Raw genomic sequence first — 26,055 nt, 5'->3', positions numbered from 1 at the left:
TTCACCTTTTCAAATAAAAAGTTTGTGGTATACATTTTTTCCGATCGATTTCAAATTGGGGGACTGTAATCTACGTAACTAAATCTACAACTTTGCGTTCAAGGATTTTCAAAATATGCATTTTACAAATGCAGGCAAAACAAACAATACAAAATATCAAACAGTTGGGAACAACTAAGTATACATACACACACACACACATATACAAGCAGCTGTTCGTGTAGTTGCGTGCAAACGATTGAAATAGCCAAAGCAAAATGTGAGACACTAATGTGTGAATGTACACACATACATATGTACACATCTATGTACATGTACACATCTATGTACGTGTACACATCTATGTATGTATGTATGTTCATTCGTCTGGCACTGACAGAGCAAGAAATGTTAATTAATTAAAAATTAATTAACATTTTTAAAAGTAATTTTTTCTTTGTTTATTACATTTGGCATTAGGGTTTTCATTAGTAACTTTATGCAGCAACAACAAATTACAAAGAACGCACATATCAAATAGTTGGGGACATCATATACACACACTCACATACAGAACAAGCAACAGTTCGGGTCTATGTATGAAAAAGTAAAGAGAAACATGCATGCATATGTACATACATATGTATGTATGTATACAATGGACAATCGATTGTTTGATTGTAATAAATAATGGTCTATGGTTTTAAATTAAAAATTTTAAAACGAAAAACAACAACAACTGCAGGTCATTGGCTCGCGCTTCTTCTTTCGTTTTGATCATTTACGTCTGTTAACTTCAAAGGCAAAATGCCAAAAGTTTACAGTTACCGTCGCTAGGCAACGACTGCGTAAGCGATAGTATAGCAGAAACCGAAAGCGGACCTACGCATATCCTGCTTCGCGTTGCGGGAAGATGTACATATGTTCATATGTATGTTTGTATATGCTTTGTTCTAATTGATCTCAATAAATTATAAGATGTTATTATTTAAATTTTCTGTTAATTGCATTCCAACTTCGATGGAATTATTGATTGTATCGACTGATTCAACAATCGATAGTTTTGATGCTCTATCACATAGAGCATCAGACACATGTCCATCTCAGCTGATCGAATATTTACAGCGACTTACCGTTTTAGTGATAGCTAACAACGCTACAAATGTATTCTGAACAAATCCAAGAGTCATTTACCGTTAAACCTATTTTGTGAGTTTATTCATGCGATTTACAAAAGCAGAAACACACCTTTTACATTCACAACAATCATATTTGGAATTGAAGACACAAATTAGTGTTGAATTAAAAAATTTAATGCATACTTATATATGTATGTATGTATGTATGTATATAGACGGATAACGCCTGCATGAAAAATTTAAATGTTTGTACATATCAGCGTTGCCGAACGCTCCAATTTTGGCGGGACGTCCCGATTTATAAATCAAAATTAAATGTCCCGTGTCGGACTTTTCGGGGATGAATCGACCGTGCGTACAACGTGCTGAGGAAGCATACAGTTAAGTGAGCACTGGCAGTCCGCCCCGTTCGTAACGAAGATACATATGTATGTATGTACGTATAACCATACTTACATACAACTTATTGTACTATATTTGCTTTTTGGAAAATGAACTCTTTAAAAAAATTTGGAGAGCGTCGAAAGAAGAATATCATATAGTAAATAAACTTTTAATTATAAGCACATTTTACTTAGCCCAGCAAAGACGGGCAAGACCTGCTAGTTCTTTTATAGATTATAAGAACCAAATTTGAAGTTAATTGGTGGAAAATGCGGATTTTTCAAACAAACTTTGGGGCCGTTTTCTCCCCTTTGGACCTCGAATTTTCCAAAATCCCGTCTTAGTGCTCACTTCCACTGTGAGAGGGATCTTGTGTCCAAATTTCAGCTTCCTAGCTCTTACCGTTTTGGGCTGTGGGTTGATTGCCAATTAGTCAGTCAATCAGTCAGATATCAACATATGAACAGAGTATTTCAGAGTCGGGACACCCGGTTTCAACCTCTCCACTTGCTTGTTAAATTTATTAATTTCTCAATATCTTTTTTATAGCCTGTACCCAAAGGGCGAAAAGCTATACTAGTTTTGAGCGAATGTATGTAACAGGGAGAAGGAGACGTGGCAGACCCCACAAAGGATATATAATCTTGATCAGTGTGGCAAACCGAGTCGATATAGCCATGTCCGTCTGTCCGTCCGTCTGTCCGTCCGTCTGATTGAGCGCAAGGATCTCAGAAGGTACAAGAGCTAGAATGACCAAAATTTGGTATCGAGGTTCCCCAGGTCAAGTTTGTTTTTTATTTTGATACACCCCCCCGAAATTCGAGTTTTTTTTATAACTTTCGTAATTTTTGGAATTTTGGTAGTTACATCCAGTTATGTGTCCAGTATGTGTCCGTGTGCCAATTTCATCATCATTTTGAAGTTATAGCCATAAATAAAATCGCTGCCCATGCGCTGCCTGCAGCTCTGCCGGTAGCGCTGCCCGCAGCTGTTTTGTTGTTGCTGCTTTGGTTCAACTTTGTTCTGCATACATACACGCATATAAACACGCAGAGACACGATTCTGATGTAAATGTATGCTGTTAAAACTGTACATAAACATGTCTTCTGTGTATGTATTAAATAAATTTTCTTTATTAATTGAATTATTTAATTAAATTTTTTTTAATAATTTAATTTTTTTAATTTTCTTTTTTTTTGTGGAGAGTACAGGCTATTTTACTGTCGGGCTTGCTCGACTGTAGCGTTCTTCCTTGTCTGTACTCAATATCTGATAAGCTTCTTGCTTGTACTATCGAAGCACTTATAACAAATGATGTTTATCAATCCCGAACGGGGCATCGAAATTTACGGTAATACAAACCAAAAATTTTAAGTTATCTGCAATTGCATGGATTTATGCATTATATTTTGACTTTTTGTACTCATAGAAAGAATTTAAATAGCAACAATAACTCTCTTTAGAAAATATTTTCAAAACAAAATGTTTAATAAAATAATCCAAACGTGAAAATATGAAGTTGCGCAACTTTACATTTGAATATCTTGAAATGGGTTATAACTAATTGAAAAATTTGTTTAAATTATTTTAATTCGATTGTTTCTCGGTGGACCTTCCGTTGGGCATGCATCAAGCATGATATCGAAACATCATACTCAAATACGCATGTGCACGAAGTGTCATGAACAAAATAACGACCTATGGTTACCTCTATTTGACACCAAGTTATCAACTGCTTTAAACGTAACAAATTGGGTAGCAATACCCACCCCTTCAAGCATTAGGTAGTTGACTCACACAGCTGGTTCGTCTCATGGTACAAAAAACAAGAGAGAACGCTACAGTCGAGCGAGGGGGAGGAAATCAAAAAAATGAAATATAAAACATACATATGTTGCCTGGATATTAGGAGAGTTCGGTTTATGTAGCTTTAGAAATGTGGAAAGTATTGCCGAAATTCACATGCTGCAATTTGTGGGCATAGTACTGACCAATTATATGAAATTTAAAACAAAAGTAGATAACTGTATAAAAAGGTATGTCATTTATTGATGCAACTTTTTTGTGCACATTGCTATTTTGTGCACATGTGGCAGTATTATCTATTAAATATTCAACTACTTACGCTAGCAATATCTTACGCTCAACACAATAATTTGCACGAGTGCACAGTTTGGATACACCAGAAATATGGCAGCACTATATGCAAGAATTGTGGCTTTCAAATTTAGAGAACATCGAATAGCAGCCCCCGTAATCCGTACCGTCTTTGTGGTACGGTTACTTTTGTTTGTTTAAGAAACGCACAGCAGAGATAACATTTAAAGGAGAGCATAATTTTGAGCAGCATGCGCTGTGCTCTGACGATTTCAATACAAATGCCTACAATGTGGAAAAAGTAAAGAATCTTTTAGGAGCAACACATTGGAGCCTGAAAAAGTGCGCACTTGAAAAAAATATATTTTTTATTTAAACGTAAATACTTGGATAATATTTTAAGTGTTTGTTCAGCTGCAAAAATGTCCGTTTTGGCCCGGCATATCTCACGTTTCCTCTCAGTTCAAATATGTCATGTCTCTCACTGGTTGCTTATGAATCGTTGCCCAGCTGTCTGGATAAACTAAAAAGCCCCTTTGCCATTGCCGTTACAGTTATGTATATGAGCAGTTGCAAAAGTTGCGTGAAAAAGTAAAGCACGGCGCTGCGTAAAGGATGTGTAAAGCGTTTAATTGTTTGTTTATGCAGTAGGTAAACAATTTTTTTTCGAAAATAAATCAAAAGTGTAATGTACGTGATACAAAAACTTTATATACAAATTTAATTGTGTCGCACAATTAGCTCTCAGTGTCTAAAACGATAAAAGAATATAACATTTTTGTAAGTGAGTCAGGCAAGTAGTCAACCATTGTCTGCATAAGTCGAGCGGGGATGAATGCGCACATATGTATGTACATACGTGTGTATGCATAACCACACACAAAAATACACACCTACATATGCATGTGGAAATATACATAAAACATACTTAAAATTTACAAGTTTGCTTATTTTCTTATAAAAAACAATATATAGCAAACGAATCAATGATACGAGTTGTTTGTCCTTGAGGAAAGTAAATATACATATGTACATATACATATATGTGCACACATACTCATGTAAATAATCAGGATCAGTATATGTATGTATTTTTGTACATGTATGCTTTATGCATATGTGAACATATTAAAATCTGACATAATAGTGGTTTTATTAAAAGTAATTTTAATTGCAGTTAAATACAGAAGGCTTAACTCTTAAATACCCTGTACCCACTTCCACAAAAATAAAACAAAAATTGTTTATTTTAAAAAATTAAATTAAATAAATAAAATTATTAAAATTACTAATGCATAACCTATATACATAGAGTCATACAGTTTACTAAAATACATTAAATTCAATATTGTGTCTATGCGTGCATTTGTGCATTACAAAGATGAGCCAAAGCAGTAACAATAAAACAAGAGGGAACGCTACAATCGAGCAAGCTCGACAGTAAAATAGCCTGTACTCTCCACAAAAAAGGAAAATTAAAAAAATATATAATTAAAAAAAATTAAATTATTTAAAAACAAAAAAGTAATGCTACAGTCGAGCAGGTCCAACTCTTAAATACCCTGTACCTCCCACCAAGGAAAAAAATGAAAAAATTTTAATTAATTAAAAAAAATCATATTAATTAAATTAAATACAAATTATTCAATACATATATACAAAAGTGGAGACATATTCATGTACAGTTTCAACAGCATACATTTACATCAGAATCGTGTCTCTGCGTGTTTATATGCGTGTATGTATGCAGCACAAAGTTGAACCAAAGCAGCAACAACAAAAACAGCTGAGGGCAGAGCTGCAGGCAGCGCATGGGCAGCAATTTTTATTTATGGCTATAACTTTCTTCAGAATTGACCAATCATGATGAAACTTGGCATACGGACACATAATCACTAACTGTATGTATATTCCAAATTTGAAAGTTATGAAAAACATTAAGTGCGGGGCAGTGGGGGTGTATCAGCAAAAAAACACAAACTCGTCCATTCTCGGACTCAGGAGAATCTGGATACCGAGTTTGGTTATTCTAGCTCTTGTACTTGCTGAGATCCTTGCGTTCATACAGACGGAGGGACATGGCTATATCGACTCGGCTTGTCATCCTAATCAGTAATATACTTTGTGGGGTAACCACACCTCCTTCTGTTTGTTACATACATTCCCACAAAACTAGTATAGCCTTTTACCCTTTGGGTACAGGCTATAAAAACAGCTGCGGGCAGAGCATATCAGCACTAATCGTATATACCTGCCAAATTTTAGTTGCAAATTCAAAGAATTACGAAAGTTATGGTAAATCAATAAAACTCGTCCTTTCAACATAGAAGAATCTGGATACCAAGTTTGGTTATTCTAGCTCATAAACTTTCCGAGTTCCTTGTGTTCATACGGACATGGCTATATCGTCTCGTCTTGTTTTATATGTTTTATGGGGTCTGCCACGCTTCCTACCCTTTTTACCCTTCGGTAACAGATGGACAGACGGACGGAGGGACATGTCTAGATAGATTTCTCTCATCATGCTGATTCAGAATATATATACTTTATGGGGTCGGACCACTTAACTATGCTTTGTTTAAATTTTTATTGGAGCTTTGTTTTCTTTTCGGAAGAAAAGAACTGTGATTTGGAATAATCTGGTGGATAAAACTTTTATTGCCATGATCTTCGGAAGGAGGAGCATCAGTTGGTTCGAGATCATAGTCGGTGTAATGGTGTGGGGAACTATCTCTTATTATGTTACGTGCGAGTTGCAATTTTTGAACACGAATATGAATGCAAACACTTATAAAAACGTATTGAAAACTGCTTTTCGCCATTTCAAAAATTTGCTTGGTGATTTCCCCGCATGTTTTCAACACGCCAATGCTTCGATTCATACTAACCGGGTGATCAAATCTTGAATTCAAAAACGTTGATTTATTGAAGCGGCCGTCTTACTCACCGGGCATCAATATAATAGAAAACGTGTGGAGATGGATGGTCCGCAAAGTTTACGAATCTGGCAGACAGCATTTTTCGGTTAATTTCATAAATCATAAAAAAGTATTGAAAAATAGGGGAACATTAATTTTTATATTCTGTACATGAAATGTACAAGAGTATATTAGCTTTGCGGGAAGTGAAAAATGTAACAGGCAGAAGGAGGCGTGGCAAACCCCACAAAGTATATATATTCTTGATCAGCATGACAAGACGAGTCGATCTAGCCCTGTCTATCTGTCTGTCAGTCTGTCCGTCCGTATGAATACCATTTCTCCCCTATGGGCGTTTTCCCGATTTTCCATTTGCTTAATCGCCTATATCTCGGAGACTATAAGACTTAGAGTCCACGATGCCTTGTGTGAATACGCAGAAAACGTGTATTTTGGAATTTCCCTCCCTCCCCGCTTCCCCCCTTGCAAATCGTAACTCAAGCAATCGCTGCCCGCAGCTGTTGTTGATGCTGGTGCTTTGGTTGATTGCAAACATGCTTACACAGACACGAATAGACGCGCATAAAAATACATACACTCACATAGACGCAATTGCTATGTAAATGTGCAATTATACACCCTTTACGTGAGTTCGAATACCGAGAGAGGTATAATCGATCAAAATTTTTTAAAATTTTTCTTAATTTTTTTTTAAATTTCTTTAATTATTCAAAACATATATACAGAGTATTTCAAAGTCGGGCTTTTTTACTTGTTTTTATATTACAATTTCGTTTTTCTTTTTTCTATTTTTTTTATCTTGTACCTAAAAGGTAATAGGGTATATTGGTTTAGTGCGAGTGTACATGGAACACACAGAAGGAGGCGTGGCAGACCCCACAAAGTATATATATTCTTGATCAGGGTGACAAGCCGAGTCGATATAGCCATGTCCGCCTGTCTGTATAAACGCAAGGATCTCGGAAAGTGTTAGAGATACAATAACCAAACTTGGTATCCAGATTCTCCTGAGCCCGAGAAAGGACGAGTTTGTTCATTTTTTCTGATGCACCCCCCTCTCCACCTATTTGTGTTTTTTTTATAACTTCCGTAATTCTTGGAATTTTGAAATCAATTTTGGTAGTTACATCCAATTGTATGTGCCCATCATATGTGTCCGAATGCCGTGTACCCTTTATCATGATTGGTCAATTCTGAAGAAAGTTATAGCCATAAATAAAATCGCTGCCCATGCTCTGCTTGCAGCTCTGCCCCCAGCTGTTGTTGTTGTTACTGCTTTGCACAGGCACACGAGACATACACAGACACACACAAATACACGAATAATTATTCTACACATATGTACAGAGGATTTCAAAGTCGGGACACCCGACTTTAGCATCTCTACTTGTTTTTTCCTACAGTTGGAATGTTTTAATTATCCAAGCATATAAGATTGAATCAATGCTTTTTTAAAGAACATATAGAAGCTATCTTTTCTAGAGACGATTTTTAATGACGTTTCTTATATTATATCTTAAGCATTTATTTTCACTTTGCAACGTGTGTGTGAACGGTATATTCGGGCATAATTAAAACATTGACAAATATTTAGAAAAAGGTGTGTAATTTTAAGACAGTAAATAATAATAAAATTTGCATATTACGGAAATTATATTAATGGAATGATCTGTAATATCACAATCCTTTTCTTTTCCACAATTCTAAAATTAATTTAATAATAATTTCTTTTTGTTGTGGTAATATTTGTCCATGGATGAAAGCGGTAATGGTTTCGTTCTTCAGATTGCACTCATTTACAGCGTCGTAAAAAAGGCACTTTGAAGGGGTACTTTGTAAAGCATGACAATAGAAGTAATATACTTACATTGGTAGAAAAAGAAACCAATTTGTAAATTGTTAATTATACAATTTACAGCTTTGCTTTGTTAAAAAGAAAAGAGTGATTAACTTAGATGAATAACGATTTATAGTTTCACATTCAGTTACTTTATTTTCAGATACAACATGGTCAATTATACATTTTAAAGGAAAAAGGCGAAGGATTTGCATTGTCTAACACCCCAGAATGAGCTACCATCATGACGGCATTGTCCACTGGAGCATCCTCGGTATTGCTTTTAGAAAATTTATATTTGATTAGTTTTAATGTAGTGCAACTCAGTTAAAGTAAATTATCTTTAGACAACTTTTTCCTGCTATTAAAAACAACTTTATTTTCATGATCATCATAAACAAGTAGAGAAGCTAAAGTCAGGTGTCCCGACTTTATGAAATTAAGAAAATGTAAAAAATTTGGTCAGTATGAACGCAAAGCAAGTAGAAGAATTAGAATAATCAAACTTGGTATTGAGGTTCTCCTGAGCCCTAAGCAGATCAAGTTTGTTTATTTTTCTGATACAACCCCCCAAAATTCGTGTTTTTTCCACGTGGATTCATCGGGAAAAAATACTCAAGCTCGTCCTTTCTCGAACCAAGGAGAATCTGGATACCAAGATTGGTTATTCTAGCTCTTATACTTACTGAGATCCTTGCGTTCATACAGACAGACAGACGGACATGGCTATATCAACTCCTCTTGTCATCCTGATCAATAATATATATACTTTGTGGAGTCTAACACGACTCCTTCTGCCTGTTACATACATTCGCACAAAACTAGTATACCCTTTAGGTACACGGCATAAAAAATTATTTTTTATTATAATTACACTCATTTTGAAGCTTTTATTTCATATATTTGTACTAAAGTAGCATATTATTCGCTAATAAGCGATCATTCGACCGCCCACGTACCACACGTCAGAAAGGAGGAGAAAGTAAAAGGAATGTTAAAATAAAAGTTTTTAAATAAACTAGTACTTATACGTATACGTACATATACGTAATTGGATCTAAAAAACCAACATGATCAAGTGATGGCTGTAGTAGTAAAAAATTTAACCATCACATATGTAAATAGGTTCACAATAACTTTATCTACTTTTAATGACACACACGCCCCATTAGATCATTTAGTGCGGACAGTCAGAGAAGCCATCTGTTGTAATATACAAGCACAATGAAATTCTGGTGAAGCAAGAATATATAATATGCAATCATTTCTGACAAAGCAAGAATATATAAAATTCAATAATTTCTGACGAAGCAAGAATATTTAATATACAATAATTTGGTTCAGAAAATCTTACACATTTGGATTTGAGGGCAACAAATTGCATTTGCTTCAGGTTTTGACGCATTGTTTTGTGATAAATATTTTTGAAGAGCACTTTGCTATAACAGTGAAATTGTTCTACAACTTCAATTTTTATACCCTGTACCCGTAGGGTAAAAAGGGTATATTAGGTTAGTGCAAAGTATGTAACAGGCAGACGGAAGCATCTCCGACCCCATAAAGTATTTATATCAACAGAGAAATCGATCTAGACATGTCCATCCTTCTGTCTGGATGAATGTCTAGATTTTGGAAACGGCTGGGCGCACGTTAATCAAACTTGGCATGCAGATGCTCCTAGTCCCTAGTTGGTACGAATATATATTTTTTTTGATTTTCTCTCCCCTTTCCCCGATACAGAATTTCGTCAATACCAATAAATAGATACATAAATATACAACAATCTAATTTTGTTTTGAATTTCATCCAAATCGGTAAATTCTAAGAAAAGTTAAAACGATACAATTTCACTCCAGTACTACGCCCACAAACTGCAGCATCAAGTTGGCTCTTTTTCTTCATTTTGGTTCTGCTAGAGGCGCATATAACTCAGTGTCGGAAGTTTGCCTGGGTACAGGGTATTTCACTGTCGGGCTTGCTCGACTGTAGCATTCTCTCTTGTTTTTGCTTGTTATAGAAAATTACTTTTAATTACACTGAAGTGTTAAACTTTTGAATGGAGAATAACAGGCGACATTTTATGGGTGGATAAATCAATATCAACCTGACATCGCGAATAATGACCATGGATGAGCAATTGTAAATAAATCAAGAAAGTCGAGCGGGCCCAACTCGTCAATACCCTGTACCCACAAGCAAAAAACGAACCAAATTTTTCCAAATACTTTTAAATTTAATGAATTAAATGTAATATCACCAATTGTCCCTATTTGTATTTGTTTTATTGTACACATACAAGTACATATCATATTGAAAACCAAGTATTAATAGAGTAGGCTATTAATTAATTGACAGCAGAATATAATTTAAAGAAATTAAATGAATACGTGAAATCTTAAATAATATAAAATTACTACAAATTTATTATTGCCAAATTAAGCATTTTTGGGTATGGTCAGTAGTGGTGGGTGTTAGCTTAATCAGAATTAAATATTTTGTTTTATAGATGATGATCTTTTTCTTTGTACTGACTTAAAACGTTATAAAATAAAAAATACTTAAAAAATACACCTTTTTTGCATTTTATGAAATAGACCTATTTAGCTATAGTTGTTTTCGCATTTGCAGACTGAACTGCAATTTTTTAGCACTACCTAGACATATCAGAGAGGTTCATTAAATATTAAATGTAGCCCCAAGATAGCGAAACAATGATAAGTATACTTAGAACATACAATCACTCGTATACTCGAAATACATACCGTACAAAAACCCTCTGCTTTTAAGAAGCCCCAAATTCTATTTGTAGTGTAGTGTGTAAAATTAGAATCGGTACAATCACTATAGAAAAATATTGGACTTCAGTTTCAAACGAGAGCGCTGTCGAGTACCATTCAAAATAGGGGGCATAATTAGTGATGGTAATTACGCTCTGTTGCTTATAGGGACATAAAAATAATTATAATTATAATATCGAGCAGGCATTGAAGCGGGAAGACAATTTAGTTTTTAAACTAAACTACCAACAAACATTTTCAATTGCAGCAAAATGCCTAGGGAAAGCCGAGATACATTATGAGGCAAAATATACCGGTATATCTTCCCAATAGATATAAAAAAGAGTGGATGCCCAATATGCGACGTCCGAAAATATCTCTGAAAAAATACTTCTTCTTTACATTAGTTTGTGCGTTGTTGCTTATATTTGGGTTTAATCTTAAGTAAGTAATTGTATCATGCAACAATAAGAAAGCTACATGTTGGCAGATTTCTCCCTAATTACTCATTTTCAACTTCAGAGAGTATGAAATTTGGAAAACGAAAAGCGCGCGCTTTTCTCCATCGACAGAACAGCAGCAAGATGGGCAAAATAAGGTCAAGATTGTCCAGAGTGATGAGGCAACATCATCGGAGAAGCATAGCACTGCGATTCCACGACCGATTGCAGTATCTGACAATAATAGCTTAGTTCCCGTTGATGAGATGGGGAGCAAAAAGTCCGCAATTTCAAAGGCTTGGTACTTTAGAAATGGGGACTACCACCCAAAGGCGATATTTACCAGTGTGTATAAGCGGCATTCGTCGAAACTGTTCCCTCATCAGGATATCCATAATGACCGTATAGTTAACCAGCTGATGTACGTGCCAGAAAACTACGCACAAATTAAAGCAAGCGGCAAACTAAAAAGCATACTACTCTACAATGGACTGAGCCCATGGAATGTGAAGCATGGCCGGGAAGTCTTTTTGCGCGCCAAGTGTCCTGTGGACACTTGTGAACTCACTGCCAATCGTGATTTGGCATCCACGGCAGATATGATATTATATAAGGATCACATCATACCTACGGGTCTAAGGAGACCTAGCAATGCCAAGCAGGTCAGCATGCTCTACTATCTCGAATGTCCATATCATACACAGATCGTGAAGGTACCAGATGGCCTCAACTGGACAGCCACATATAGGTGAGTAAAAAAACTACTTCAGAATTGTCAAAAGATCAATATTAAATACCAGCATTAACACAATAGACGAGATAGCACAATTGTTGCGCCTTACGAGAAATGGCAGTACTATGACCCTAAGGTGCAGCAACAAGACCAGGATCACAACTTTGCAGTCAACAAAACCAAAAAAGTGGCCTGGTTTGTCTCCAATTGCGCGGCGCGCAACGCCAGGCTTCAATACGCACATGAGCTCCAAAAGCACATTGAAGTAAGTAATTATATCTTAAACCGAAATTCTTTTATCTTACTCTCCTCTGCCTTCTTCGCATTTACTCCCACTTAGGTTGATATCTATGGTGCCTGTGGAAACTTCCAATGTGCTCGCAGTAACTCAGATAAATGCTTTGAGATACTCGATCAAGACTATAAATTTTACCTCGCTTTCGAAAATTCCAACTGCAGAGACTATATAACCGAAAAGTTTTTTGTCAATGCGCTGCAACGCAATGTGCTACCTATAGTTATGGGTGCGCGGCCCGAGGACTATGAGGTTAGCGCCCCCCGACGCTCTTACATACACGTGGATGAATTTGCATCGCCTAAGGAGCTTGCCGAATACCTGCACATTCTCGACCGGGATGACGATCTTTATAACTCGTACTTTAAATGGAAAGGCACTGGTGAGTTTATCAACACGTACTTTTGGTGTCGTGTTTGTTCAACATTGCACGACGAGGAACAGTTGCTGAACCCACGGTGGTACCCAAATGTAAATGAGTGGTGGCGTGGTGAGGGCACCTGTACGATCCGATCATGGCGAAATTATAAGGCGCGCAAGGATGTAATAACCGATGACTGAGCTCCAAAAAAAAAAATTAAGATATGAATTTTATTTGTATGCACAAAAATAGGTGTATGCTGGACTGCGGTTATTCTCTGCTTTAGATTCAAGATCTATATGTCCATATGGAAAATCTTTATAGAGCTCGCTCTTAAAGTCTTACCGAAACTATTACTACTGCTGCAGTGTAGTATTTACACAAATAAGAATGCATTAAATAATCCCGGAATTTTAAATTTGAGACAAACTCTCCCTTGCAAACTTTTAGATTATTTTGTTAGCCGCAAAACTACAATCTATTCTGAGAGCTTTTTTCGCTACATTTATTTTATTCTTATAAGAGCATTTAATAAATTGGATATGATGGCAGCTGGGCTGGAAAGAACATATCGGAAGATATGCGTATTAACTGGACTGTAGACTTAAGATCATTAGGTGATCCTTGTAACATACACAATAGAGAATACTATTTAATTAGGTACTTTAATAAACGACGGTAACCTTTTAAATAGTTGACTAATATAAAATTAAATTGAATATCCTTAGTATTAAGGGAAATGGAACATGGCACAACAATAATTAATGTTCAGTAGTGTTGAATGTCTTTACTATAGAAGCTAGAAAATTAATAAACTAGAAAAATATATGCGTGTATTCTTCTGTATCCAATTATTTGAGCAATATAACTACGAAAATTAATTTTTGTCGGATCTTGGAATCTCGGTTCTTTTGTTTGGAACTTTAGCACTATATTTGCTTTATGATCACATGATATATTATAATTTTATACTACGGAAAAAAGCAGGCAACATTCCTATTTGTATAATATTATTATTACTTATGATCTTATGTATATAAGCTAAAATAGGTCAAACAAATCGCAAGTTTTTAAAAAAGTTCCTCTCGTTTATAGAAATCGACGAATCTTTAAGAATCTTGTAACGAATTTTAACCAAGTATGTATAATTTTTCTACGAATTTTCTTTACACACACTAAATTTATAATAGTTTCAATACACTAGTTGAAATGGATCATTATTGTACATTTAAAAACTTGTATTCCTATTTATCCGTGAACCAGCACAATCCTTTTTAGTCTTTTGTTAAATTTACAGTTTATAGTCCTTATTCTCAATATTTTGGTACTTGTCAAAGCCAATACTTTACAACATTAAGATAATTTTCAATCAGTAAGCTGCAATTGTTCAATATTTTAAGAAACAGGAAAATAATGTAAAATAAGTGTAAAATAAAATAAGTTTTTATACCAAAAGAAATGTTTGTCTATAGCAAATATGTAGTTAACTGAATCAGGTGTGTAATACTTGCAATGCTTCAAACTTGAGAATTGTAGGTAAGTTACATAAAATACAGCCGTTCTTATCTGTAGGTTTATTTCTAATATGCGATTCGTCAATATTATATGATTTTTTTGAGGACGAATTTTACTATGTAAGCTTTTTTATTAATTAATTTAATTTAATACCTATCCCATGTATTGTATAGTTATTGGTTGTGTTTATTTATTTTTTCACTGTGATTTAATTAAATAATGCTAATATTGGAAATAAATAACATGTTTATACATGTCAAATGTGTAGGATGTGTTTTTGTGTTTGACTAGCAGTCACAGGTGAACTTCACCCTACCACTTTCACCGTATTATTCATAATATTGGAAATTATATGGACCAAAGGAAGTGTTGTTTTTTCAACAAATTAGATACATTGAAAATATTTATAGCACTGCCTTGGCTGCCTTGTAGTGGACAAAAAGGTAGTAGGTGTCGATATGATTTTTGTATATCTTTTCCAGGACTTGGCGCAGTGTGAAGATCTGGTTAAGGGTTGATTTGCCAGGTCGGTAACCACACTGATAAGGTCCAATCAGTGTCTTTGCATGTGGTTTCAATCTCTCACACAGTACGCTCTAAAAAACCTTATATGCGATTGAAAGAAGACTAATACCACGATACATTGCACAAACATAATATACCCTTTTTGGGTGTCCCGACAGTGAAATACTCTGTACATATGTATGTGTATAATAATTATGCGTGACAGGAGACACAACAACAACATCTGCGGGCAGTGCTTGGGCAAAGATGACTATATGGCTATAACTTCCTGTTTAATCGACCTATCATTATGGTTGGCATACGGACTCATAATCACTAACTGGAGTGATTTTCCAAATTTCAATGAAAAATTCCTAGAAATACGGGAGTTATGGAAAATCAGCGATTGCGGGGATGAGGGGGTGTCTCTAGTTCTTGTAGTCTCTGAGGTCCAGGTATTAATAGGGGCAGACGGGCATGCCTAGATCGACTCGGCTTGTCATGCTGATCAAGAATACATATATGTACTTTGTGGGGTCTGCCACGCCTCCTTCTGCCCGACAGTAAAATAGCCTGTACTCTCCACAAAAAGGAAAAATTAAAAAAAAAATAATTAAATTATTAAAAAAAATGAATGAATGAATTAATAAAAATAATTAATTAATTAGAATACATGTTTATGTTCAGTTTAAACAGCATACATTTACATCACGTACCTATGCGTGTTTATATGCGTGTATGTATGCAGCACAAAGTTGAACAAAAGCAGCAACAACAACAACAGCTGTGGGCAGCGCTGCCGACAGAGCTGCAGGCATCGCATGAGCAGCGATTTGACTTATGGCTATAACTTTCTTCAGAATTGACCTATCATGATGAAATGATGGCACACGGACATATTAGTACTAACTGGATGTACCTACCAAAATTGATTTTAAAATTCCGAGAATTACGGAAGTTATAAGAAAAAATACGAATTGCGGGGGAGTGGGGGGGTGTTTTAGAAAAAATAAACAAACTCGTTCTGCCTAGGGCTTATATGAACCTTGATACCAATTTTGGTTATCCTAGCTCTTGTACTTACTGAGATCCTTGCGCTCAGACAGACAGACAGACGGACATGACTATATCGACTAGTCTTGTCATCCTGATCAAGAATATATATACTTTGTGGGGTCTGCCACGCCTCCTTCTGTGTGTTACATACATGCGCACAAAACTAGTATAGCCTTTCACCCTTTGGGTACAGGCCATAACTATACATACATAAGTGTTTATGTACAATTTCAACCGCATACATCCCATCAAAATTGTGAGCGACAGCTCCCATAGCTGTTCGGGTATAAGAGCTGTCGCATTCGTGCTCTCTGTGAGCGAATTTCATTTCATTTACAGTGAGGCAGTCAACAGAGACGGTCGATCCACGCCGATTATGCTCTTTGAATGTGTGCGGGCACATATATACACGTATGTATATGTTTATATGTATTTGTGCATTTTTCTATTTTGCGATCAGCAGCTTCAATTTTGTTTCAGATTTTACCTTCTACATGGGCATGAGAATTTCATACACTGTTGCCATCTTCTGTCGCATTGTATTTTGGGATGAACTTTGTCAACAGTGTATGGGTTGCTAATAATGCCCAGCAGTACGGCATACTGGTCCAAAACCGGTGCAAATACCGGTCCGCAGCGTATCACCATTAATCCAAACTTCATACCATGCCTCCCTTCGTTTTTACACACGATGTCATACGTCTCGCCAACATCGGACTGCTAAATGGACCGATCCATTTTATAACGAGTGGACTACCCGATGGACTGGTCCTCTATACGTCCTATTCTTGGATAGCTGCAGAGCTCTGCGTAACTCGACTTCTGCGGAGCCTTCACAATGAATTTATATGCAATTCCGAAATTGTAAATTTATTTAATTGTATGAGTATATCATTTATTTGTATAAATACTTCATTTTTACCTTTTTATATGTAGCACTTTTCAAAACAATTCGCTTTTTACGGCGCAATTAACACACGCGTCACAGGCAACACTTTGCGGGAAACTAAATGTCAGAACAAGACAAAGCAATCGGAGGCAGGGAAAACGGAAAAGAATAGAAAAGTAACTAAAAAAGCAACGTCATTTGCCTAATATTTGTTGGTGTAATTAAACGAGCGAACAAAGTAGTGAGACTTGCCTAATATTTGTTATTGTTACTTGATGACGAACAAAGCGCACGAGCATCAAATCGTTTCTTGTAGCACTGTCGCACTGCCTTCCGATCGGGCAACGAAAGAGGAGTCAATACATTTTCGTAAATCTGTTTTGTGTCGACGTTCTACCGGCGCCTACCTAAAGGGACTGGTGTTGACAGTGGTTGAGCTTAGGACCGGTCCATGGGTAGCCCAAAGCGGACAATTGCCACAAGCCGAACTTAAGTGTGCCTATAAAATATGTATATACACATATGTATATACATAAGTACATATGTATGTATGTGTGCAAATGTAGTGTTCATATGCAGACAGTAAGTAGCCCTGCCAGTTGGCATTTAAATCGAATTAATTTTAAAATATTAGTTTAAAATATTTTATTTAATTTACACATCTTTTGATAATATCCGGGGAACACCACATGGAGGTCATCAAAATTTTAATGGGGTCCTAAATTAATACAACCTTTGAGTCGACTTGAATTGACTTAATTTCAACGATGCTTTGCCGCGGGTATGCTCGGCAGTCAGAGTGTGCTGTAATTTCTATTGGGCACCCCCAAGGAAAGAGCTCGTCAGATTGTTTCAACAGCGGATTACTGTATTTATTAGATTCCTTCCGTATTGCAACACAAGTGGTCCTCCTCGTTGGCTACCAAAACTGAACTAAAACTCCATTTTCTAAGAACACTTAACTATCATTACAAATACATCTACATACTACACTAAAGCTATTGCCATCCTGCTTCTTTGTAACGCCACACTGTGTATACCAGCGCGTCGTTAAAAAATGCATAACATTTTAATTACTATTTATAAATATTTGAAATTAAGTCAAATCCATGTTTCCCACTTAATATTACTTTATTTAGTGTCTTAACATACAAGTAATTATTTGCTACTATTTAAACATAAAGTAAGACAAAATTTTACTGTTTTTTATACTCTGTACATGAAATGTACAGAAGTATATTAGGTTTGCGGGAGCTGAAAAATGTAACAGGCAGAAGGAGGCGTGGCAGACCCCACAAAGTATATATATTCTTGATCAGCATGACGAGACGAGTCTGTCTGTCTGTTCGTCCGTATGAACACCTGGATCTCAGAGACTATAAGAGATTCCGTAATTCTTGGAATTTCTAACTAAAATTTTGCAAATACCCCCAGTTAGTTATTATGTGTCCGTATGCCAAGTTCACTATGATAGGCCGATTAAACAAGAAGTTATAGCCATAAATATATTTGCTGCTGCATCGCTGCCTGCGGCTGTTGTTGATGTTGCTGTTTGGTTGACTGCTAACATGTTTACACAGACACGAATAGATGCGCATAGGCATACATACACTCACACAGACGCAATTGCTATGTAAATGTGCAATTATACACCCTTTACGTGAGTTCGAATACCGAGAGAGGTAAAATCGATCAAATTTTTAATTTTCTTAATTTTTTTTATTTTCTATAATTATTGTAAACATATGTACAGAGTATTTCAAAGTCGGGACACCCGACTTTAGCTTTTTTACTTGTTTTATTTTTAATTTATTTAGAGCTACCTCTTAGTTCTTACTACCAGCAATCCTATCTGTTATCAATTTATGAAGCTGAAGACGAATTGCTTGCGTTACGAGCAAACTGACAGTTGTTCATAGTGAAAAACGAATTCGATGCGTATATATTTTCGTTAGGCACAATTTTCTTTCAAGATCGATGTTTTATTTCCGATGGTCGATGTTCTTTATTACTTGTCCATCCCTGAATTTTTATATTTTGTACATGAAATGTACAAGAGTATATTAGGTTTGCGAGAGGTGAAAAATGTAACAGGCAAAAGGGGGCGTACAGACCCCACAGAGTATATTATATTCTTGATCAGCATGACAAGACAAGTTGACCTAGCCCTGTCCGTCTGTCTGCCCGTCCGTAAGAACACCTGGATCTCAAAGACTATAAGAGATATACACAACAGGCCGACTGTAAAATAGCCTGTACTCTCCACAAAAAGGAAAAATTAAAAAAAAAAAATTAAATTATTAAAAAAAAAATGAATTAATTAATTAATTTAATTAAATTAGAATTCATGTTTATGTTCAGTTTTAACAGCATACATTTACATCACGTACCTATGCGTGTTTATATGCGTGTATGTATGCAGCACAAAGTTGAACAAAAGCAGCAACAACAACAACAGCTGCGGGCAGCGCATGAGCAGCGATTTTGTGCGAGTGTACATGTAACACACAGAAGAAGGCGTGGCAGACCCCACGAAGTATCGAAGTATATTCTTGATCAGGATGAAAAGTCAAGGCGATATAGCCATGTCCGTCTGTCTGTATGAACGCAAGGATCTCAGAGAGTATAAGAGCAAGAATAACCAAACTTGGTATCTAGATTCTCCTACGAGATAGGGAAAGTTTGTTCATTTTTCCCGATTTCCGATTGGTTTTCCCCCTACTTCCCTCCAATGGAGGATTTTCCCATTTTTCGTTCGTATTCTTCTTCATTTTCTTAATTTTTTTAAATTCTATAATTATTCTAAACATAAGTACAGAGACCCGCGATTTAATCTTCTCTACTTGTTTTAAACTAAATTATGCACCGTTTTACATAAAATCGGCATAGTCTAATGGCGAAATACCTCTTAAATTTTGTTACAATCCTAGATTTAACTTCAACGGGCAATTTCTTAGTTTTTATACCCAAAGGGTATACTGCGGATGTATGTAACACAAAGTTATATATTATTGTATATATATTATTGATCAGGTATTGAGGTTCTCCAGAGCTCTAACCAGATCAAGTTTGTTTTTTTTTTCATATCTCCCGTAATTTTTGGAATTTTGTACTCAGATTCGGCAAATTCCTCCAGTTAGTGATTATGAGTCCGTATGCAAATCTCACTACGATAGGTTAAATATGAAGTTATAGCCATTGTTGCGACGCGAATGAGTATATGACATCTCATCAACGCGACCCATATTAGCATAGATAATATTGACACTATAGTCTGCACGTGCACACGAATTACAGGTGCATTGACATTGGCCAGCCAACATAAGCAATAATAATAAGCAAGAATAAGACACATATTATTCTGCTATCCCAGCATAAGACCATCAATCACATACAGGTCATATTTCCGTGCACTGCACATATAAGTTTATGAGCCAAATTGGGCTGACACCAGCATACTTAAGCTCATAATATATGCTTGTGCATCATTATTGTGAAACCGCCAACACATAGAAATGGTAAATGTAAATAGTCATAAGGTAGTTTAAGGCATGGCTATATAAGCAGTGATTTGTAAGAATAAAATCAGTATGCAAATTATCAACGAACGGCCTGTTACTTTGGGTCAATACGGGAACCGCTGATCTTTATCACGCCGCCTACCACGTTGAACTACATGCTCCTAAGGATTGCCATCCGGTATCCTTGGTCACAGCAAACGTCGTTTCACTCAAGCGTAACCAGGACAACCGGTGCTACTCACTCCTACTGGACCACAAGTGCCTTTAATTAAACGGACCACGAGTGTCTACCCAAATATCAAACCGGACCACTGGGATCCCGCCTTGATCAACAGAAGGACAACAAGCGTCCTTTAAATTAAACTCGTCAGGACCACGATCGTCCTGCCAATTCGCAGTACCGCGCGTGTGCGAATAAACATTGGTGACCCCGACGTGATCCTTGATACAGGATCACAATCACTGAGCACGTAACTCAGAGAAAACGTTAGCAAGATGTCGAAAACCGACAAGCTGAACAAGCACAGCGAGGCAGAGTTGAGGAAATTGATCGGCTCATAACTAACTACAAGATGGGTGGCTGGGAGCGCAAGTCCAAACCTGAGTGCTACTCAATCCTGGCCCGTCAACTACAAGGTTTGGCACAGGAGTTAGAAGGGGGTCACAGCGCCCTGATAGCCACAGAAGAGCTACCAGCCGAGCATGAGTACTTCCTGCTATACGAACACACTCGGAAGCAGGCCCAGAGATACTTGGAGTTGTTTCAGCAGCCATCGACCAGAGAAGCTTGCCGCAGCCCGAGTCGCAAGCCCGAAGGAAATGCAACAACCACCGAGTCAGCCAGTAGCTCCTCAAGGCCGGTAACCCCAATAAGCCTCGGGGCTGAGTTAACTTGGAGGCCCTGGAAGCAGGAATGATGACGCTGAACGCGTTTGAGGTAATGGTGCAGAGTTGGTCAACTCAACCAACTTTGCCAAAAAGACAAGAATTAGCCCTGACAGCGTGTAACCGATTCCAGGACCAGCGGGATCTGCTCAACATCGACTGGGAGAACCCAGAGAGGCAAGGCTTTAATTCCGTCCTCTTTTTGAGGGTCCAACCGCTGCTGAACGAGTTCCTGTGTAAGGAGGCTCCCCAGGAGGCAAGGCCAAGCACGCAGCCCACCGCCGATATAGCAGTCCGGCTACCATAAATCGCAATTCCACCGTTCGACGGACGATACGTGATACTGGCCCGCATTCAGTGATCTGTTCCAAGAGATAATCCATAGGACCAATTTACCAGATGTACAAAAGATGTGCTAAATCCTGCGTAACGGGAGAGGCAGCTGAACTCATCGACCATTTAAGCGGAACAGCTTCAAACTATTCAGTGGCCTGGGAGACATTAGTGCAACGCTATCAAGTCACCAACGCAATCACAACAGCTGTTTTGGAAAGATTCATGGAGCAGCCCATTGGCGACAAACAACACGAAATGCCATACGGGCACTGCATTACACCACCGTCAAATCATTGAGCGCACTGCGACAAGTATACCAAGATCCCGTCAAGCTACAAGACAGCATACTCCTGTATGTCATGCGTAAGAAGCTGGAGAAATTCAACCTGGCGCTACTAGAACAGGAAACGCAAGACTCAACTGAGCTCCAATCAGTCAACACATTTCTGGATTTCCTAAACCGTCACTTCCGAGCACTGGAGGTAACAAGGAACAACAACAGACCAACCAAGGCCACCACCGGAGCTGCAATAACCAGAGAGCTAAATCATGAGAGAGTCTGCTGTTACTGCAAGCGGACTGGACACACAGTATACAAGTGCATGACGTTCAAGGCAACGCACGTGGACCGACGATGGGCCTGGATTAAAGAAATCATCATGCTTCCGATGCCAACAGCCACATCATACATTGCTACATAAGGATAGCGGAATAACGGCGGCAGCAGCCTTCAGCCAACCATCGATTTCAGAACTAAGGCACAGGTCAAAGTATTAGGCCGCAATGGTCAGCACAGAATCGTGCGAGCATTACTGGATTCTGGATCCCAAGCCAACTTTGTATCCAGTCGCTTATTGACGGACTTGAAAATCAGGCCGCAACGAACAGCTACTACTTTGTAGGGCATTGGATACAGTAATCTACCAACATCAAAACAAATAAGTCTACAGGTGTCATCGGTAAACAAAAAGCATTACATGCAAGTATAGTAGAAGCTCTGGTTCTGAGCACAATTGTTTCTGACCAACCATCGACGACGATCACCAGAGATGAAGTACAAATTCCAATGAGGATTGAATTAGCTGATCCTGAGTTTTACCGGTCCACCAAAATTGACTTGTTAATTGAAGCCGAATTTTATCACCGTCTGATGCAGCCTCATCAGCTACCACTAGGAATTGGCCAACCCATATTACAAAGTACTGCACTCGGATTGATTGTGTCGGGACCAGTAAATGTTCGGCAAACATCCAAGACAGTCTGCGTTGGAGCTCTTACAAAGGGTCAATCAGGGCAGGCTGTCACAGTAGCAGAACATTCAGGGCAGTACTACAGGAAACATAAACGGACACCTACACCGGCCATCCCTAAACGAATCTATGAGCCAGGCATCCTAAATAACGTGGATCGCTCTACCAGGAGCCATCGACCGGTCATCAGAACCGACAAATCAAGACTGAAATCGACCAATAATGAGCCTGCAAAGGATGACAACATGAGTGTCAGACTGACCTCACCAATCAGTTTATCACCCATAAGATGGATCAACGTATCCCAGCGTCAACGATACTCAGCTTCCAAATGCACCTGGACTTTGTTGTCAAGGTCGGGCACCCATGGCCACAGCAGTGTTCCAATGGAAATTCGTAAGCTACTATGAACTGCAATCGTTATGGCAAGACATGAAGATTGCCAAAAAAGGCATTGAAATGTTACAGCGGTTATGTAAGGACACTTTGCACAAAGGCCACTTATGTAAGTCGCCTCTCGTACTCCACCCACGTGAAATGGATGCCCTCCGGCACACGAAGGCACCTTTAAAAGGAGGCAGGCAACGCAGATGCGAACAAGAGATGGATGGAAACATTACCAACGGGCTATTTGAAGAACGGGACTCAAGGTATACTGTACCCATGGCTCAGCCCATCATCCAGATTATGATGCAAGCCTTGATTCAAGACATCACGCTGAGCATTGCACAACAAAACGGAATTGACAACAATGCATGGCTAGAAGCAATTCGGACGCAGGTCCATGAAATCAGCAACGCCAAAGCTGACTACAAGGCAGCTCATAAACATGAAGACAACATCTATCACCCCCATTGACCCTGCGTGCTCACTAAGCAGTTCACATTACCTCTTACCGGAGCACCCTACATTTACTTCGCAAGTACTAGAAGCATATCCGGCCTGTGTATCCATCGACAAAGCAGAACCTAAAAGGCAATCGAGGTTCAGTATGCAGTCTCCACGAATAACGCTAAGTACAGACCAAGTTACCATGTTGATGTAGCAAGCAAAACTCACCATTCTGGCAAATGTGTTACTTGAAGAAATAAAGCCAGTTCCTCTTAGCAGCAGTCATCGTCACCAGTGGCACCTACGTAAACCTGATCATCTCAATTGGCATCATGGTGTGGCTCCGACGTCCGCCACGGATCAATACTAACCGCCTCAAAGCCGGCATGCACGAAATAGCTGGCACACACCACAGACCGAGAGCTGACAGCCAAACCGCAGCAAGTACCGTAATTAATATACGTAAGCAAAGATTCAACACATCGACACATACATACCATTCCTCAACTTTAAACATTCATCATATGAAAGGTCGTTAAGCTTACGTACTCAGAAGCAAACCACACAAATAAGTAGTAAAGGAGGAAGATCCAAAGAATTATCTTCTGGAATAGTTTAATTCAATGCACAAAAATGATGACACGACACTCCCAAGAATACATATACCGACAGTACTTGCGATGCGCGCATACATTATTTTTTAAACGGCACTACCGGTCGCCACAAATCGTCACATGCAACTGTTCTCGTAATAATTTACAATCGCTATCGTCACACAAGCACTTCCCATTTGCGAAATTCGATCTTGAATTCGCGTCAACGGCCGGTCATAGTGACCAACTGCATTAAACGAAATATTCAAGACAGTTTCACAGAAAACAAATGCTGACATATATGTTTTGTTTCAGAAAATTGTGGTAGGCAAGTTATTAGAATCAAATACAATTGACAAACAAATTTACAAACAAACATTACGTAAATTGCGAAAGAATCCGAAATTTGGGGAAGAGGAGAATTTTGCAACGCGGCATAAACAGACCCGGCAGTTCAGTGCACCTGCATGTTACATGACATCTCATCAACGCGACGCAAACAGACATACAATTAAATAGTTTGGCAACACATAACATACATATAAGTACACATAAACCTATACATCCATATTGTTTTAGCATAGTTAAAGAATTACAGGTGCATTGACATTGGCCAGCCAACATAAGCAATAATAATAAGCAAGAATAAGACACATATTATTCTGCTATCCCAGCATAAGACCATCAATCACATACAGGTCATATTTCCGTGCACTGCACATATAAGTTTATGAGCCAAATTGGGCTGACACCAGCATACTTAAGCTCATAATATATGCTTGCGCATCATTATTGTGAAACCGCCAACACATAGAAATGGTAAATGTAAATAGTCATAAGGTAGTTTTAAGCATGGCTATATAAGCAGTGATTTGTAAGAATAAAATCAGTATGCAAATTATCAACGAACGGCCTGTTACTTTGAGTCAATACGGGAACCGCTGATCTTTATCACGCCGCCTACCACGTTGAACTACATGCTCCCAAGGATTGCCATCCGGTATCCTTGGTCACTGCAAACGTCCTGCGTCGTTTCACTCAAGCGCAACCAGGACAACCGGTGCTACTCACTCCTACTGGACCACAAGTGCCTTTAATTAAACGGACCACGAGTGTCTACCCAACAAGCGGCCTTTAAATTAAACTCGCCAGCACCACGATCGTTTTGCCGATTCGCATACATACACGCATAGACACTATGATGTAAATGTATGCTGTAATCTGTACATAAACATGTCTTCACTTTTGTATGAACATATGTATGTATTGAATATTTTTTATTTAATTTAATTATACCCTGTACCCAAAAGGTAAAAGGGTACATTAGTTTTGTGCGAATGTATGTAACACACAGAAGGAGGCGTGGCAGACCCCATAAAGTATATATATTTTTCATCAGGATGACTGGACGAGTCGATATAGCCATGTCCGTCTGTCTGTATGAACGCAAGGATTTCAGAAAGTATAAGAGCTAGAATAACCAATTTATTTAATATAATTTTTTTTTAATTAATTAAAAAATTTTTTCTCTCATTTTTTCCTTTTTGGTGAGAGGTACAGGGTATTTAAGAGTTGAGCTCACTCGACTTAAGCATTCCTGTCTTGTTTAATTTTCCTTTTTTGTGGAGAATACAGGGTATTTTAATTTCAGGCTTTCTCGACTGTAGCGTCGTGTAATTTCGTGATATAAGTA

The 26,055-nt window shown here is 37.7% G+C and overlaps 1 protein-coding gene across 4 annotated transcripts; it reads left to right on the top strand.

The window, feature by feature from the left end:
• The first annotated feature begins 4,232 nt into the window (after positions 1–4,232).
• Positions 4,233–14,401, top strand: LOC115624665 (glycoprotein 3-alpha-L-fucosyltransferase A). 4 transcript variants are annotated; one of them, XM_030519453.1, is made up of 6 exons: positions 4,233–4,251; positions 8,513–8,650; positions 11,422–11,597; positions 11,676–12,341; positions 12,408–12,591; positions 12,667–14,401. In XM_030519453.1, the coding sequence occupies exons 3-6, from the start codon at positions 11,452–11,454 to the stop codon at positions 13,180–13,182; spliced, it is 1,512 nt and encodes a 503-aa protein (XP_030375313.1). In that variant the 5' UTR covers positions 4,233–4,251; positions 8,513–8,650; positions 11,422–11,451; the 3' UTR covers positions 13,183–14,401. The 4 variants fall into 4 exon arrangements, with proteins under 4 accessions (XP_030375313.1, XP_030375314.1, XP_030375316.1 ...); XM_030519454.1 differs by lacking the exon at positions 4,233–4,251 and adding an exon at positions 4,294–4,380 and having other exon boundaries at positions 8,540–8,650; XM_030519456.1 differs by lacking the exons at positions 4,233–4,251; positions 8,513–8,650 and adding an exon at positions 11,160–11,297.
• Positions 14,402–26,055: the final 11,654 nt, after the last annotated feature.

This window comes from Scaptodrosophila lebanonensis, unplaced genomic scaffold, assembly GCF_003285725.1.
Source record: "Scaptodrosophila lebanonensis strain 11010-0011.00,11010-0021.00 unplaced genomic scaffold, SlebRS2 tig00000061-arrow-pilon, whole genome shotgun sequence".
Taxonomy (NCBI): domain Eukaryota; kingdom Metazoa; phylum Arthropoda; class Insecta; order Diptera; family Drosophilidae; genus Scaptodrosophila; species Scaptodrosophila lebanonensis.
This window is presented reverse-complemented; position numbering and strand designations above follow the sequence as displayed.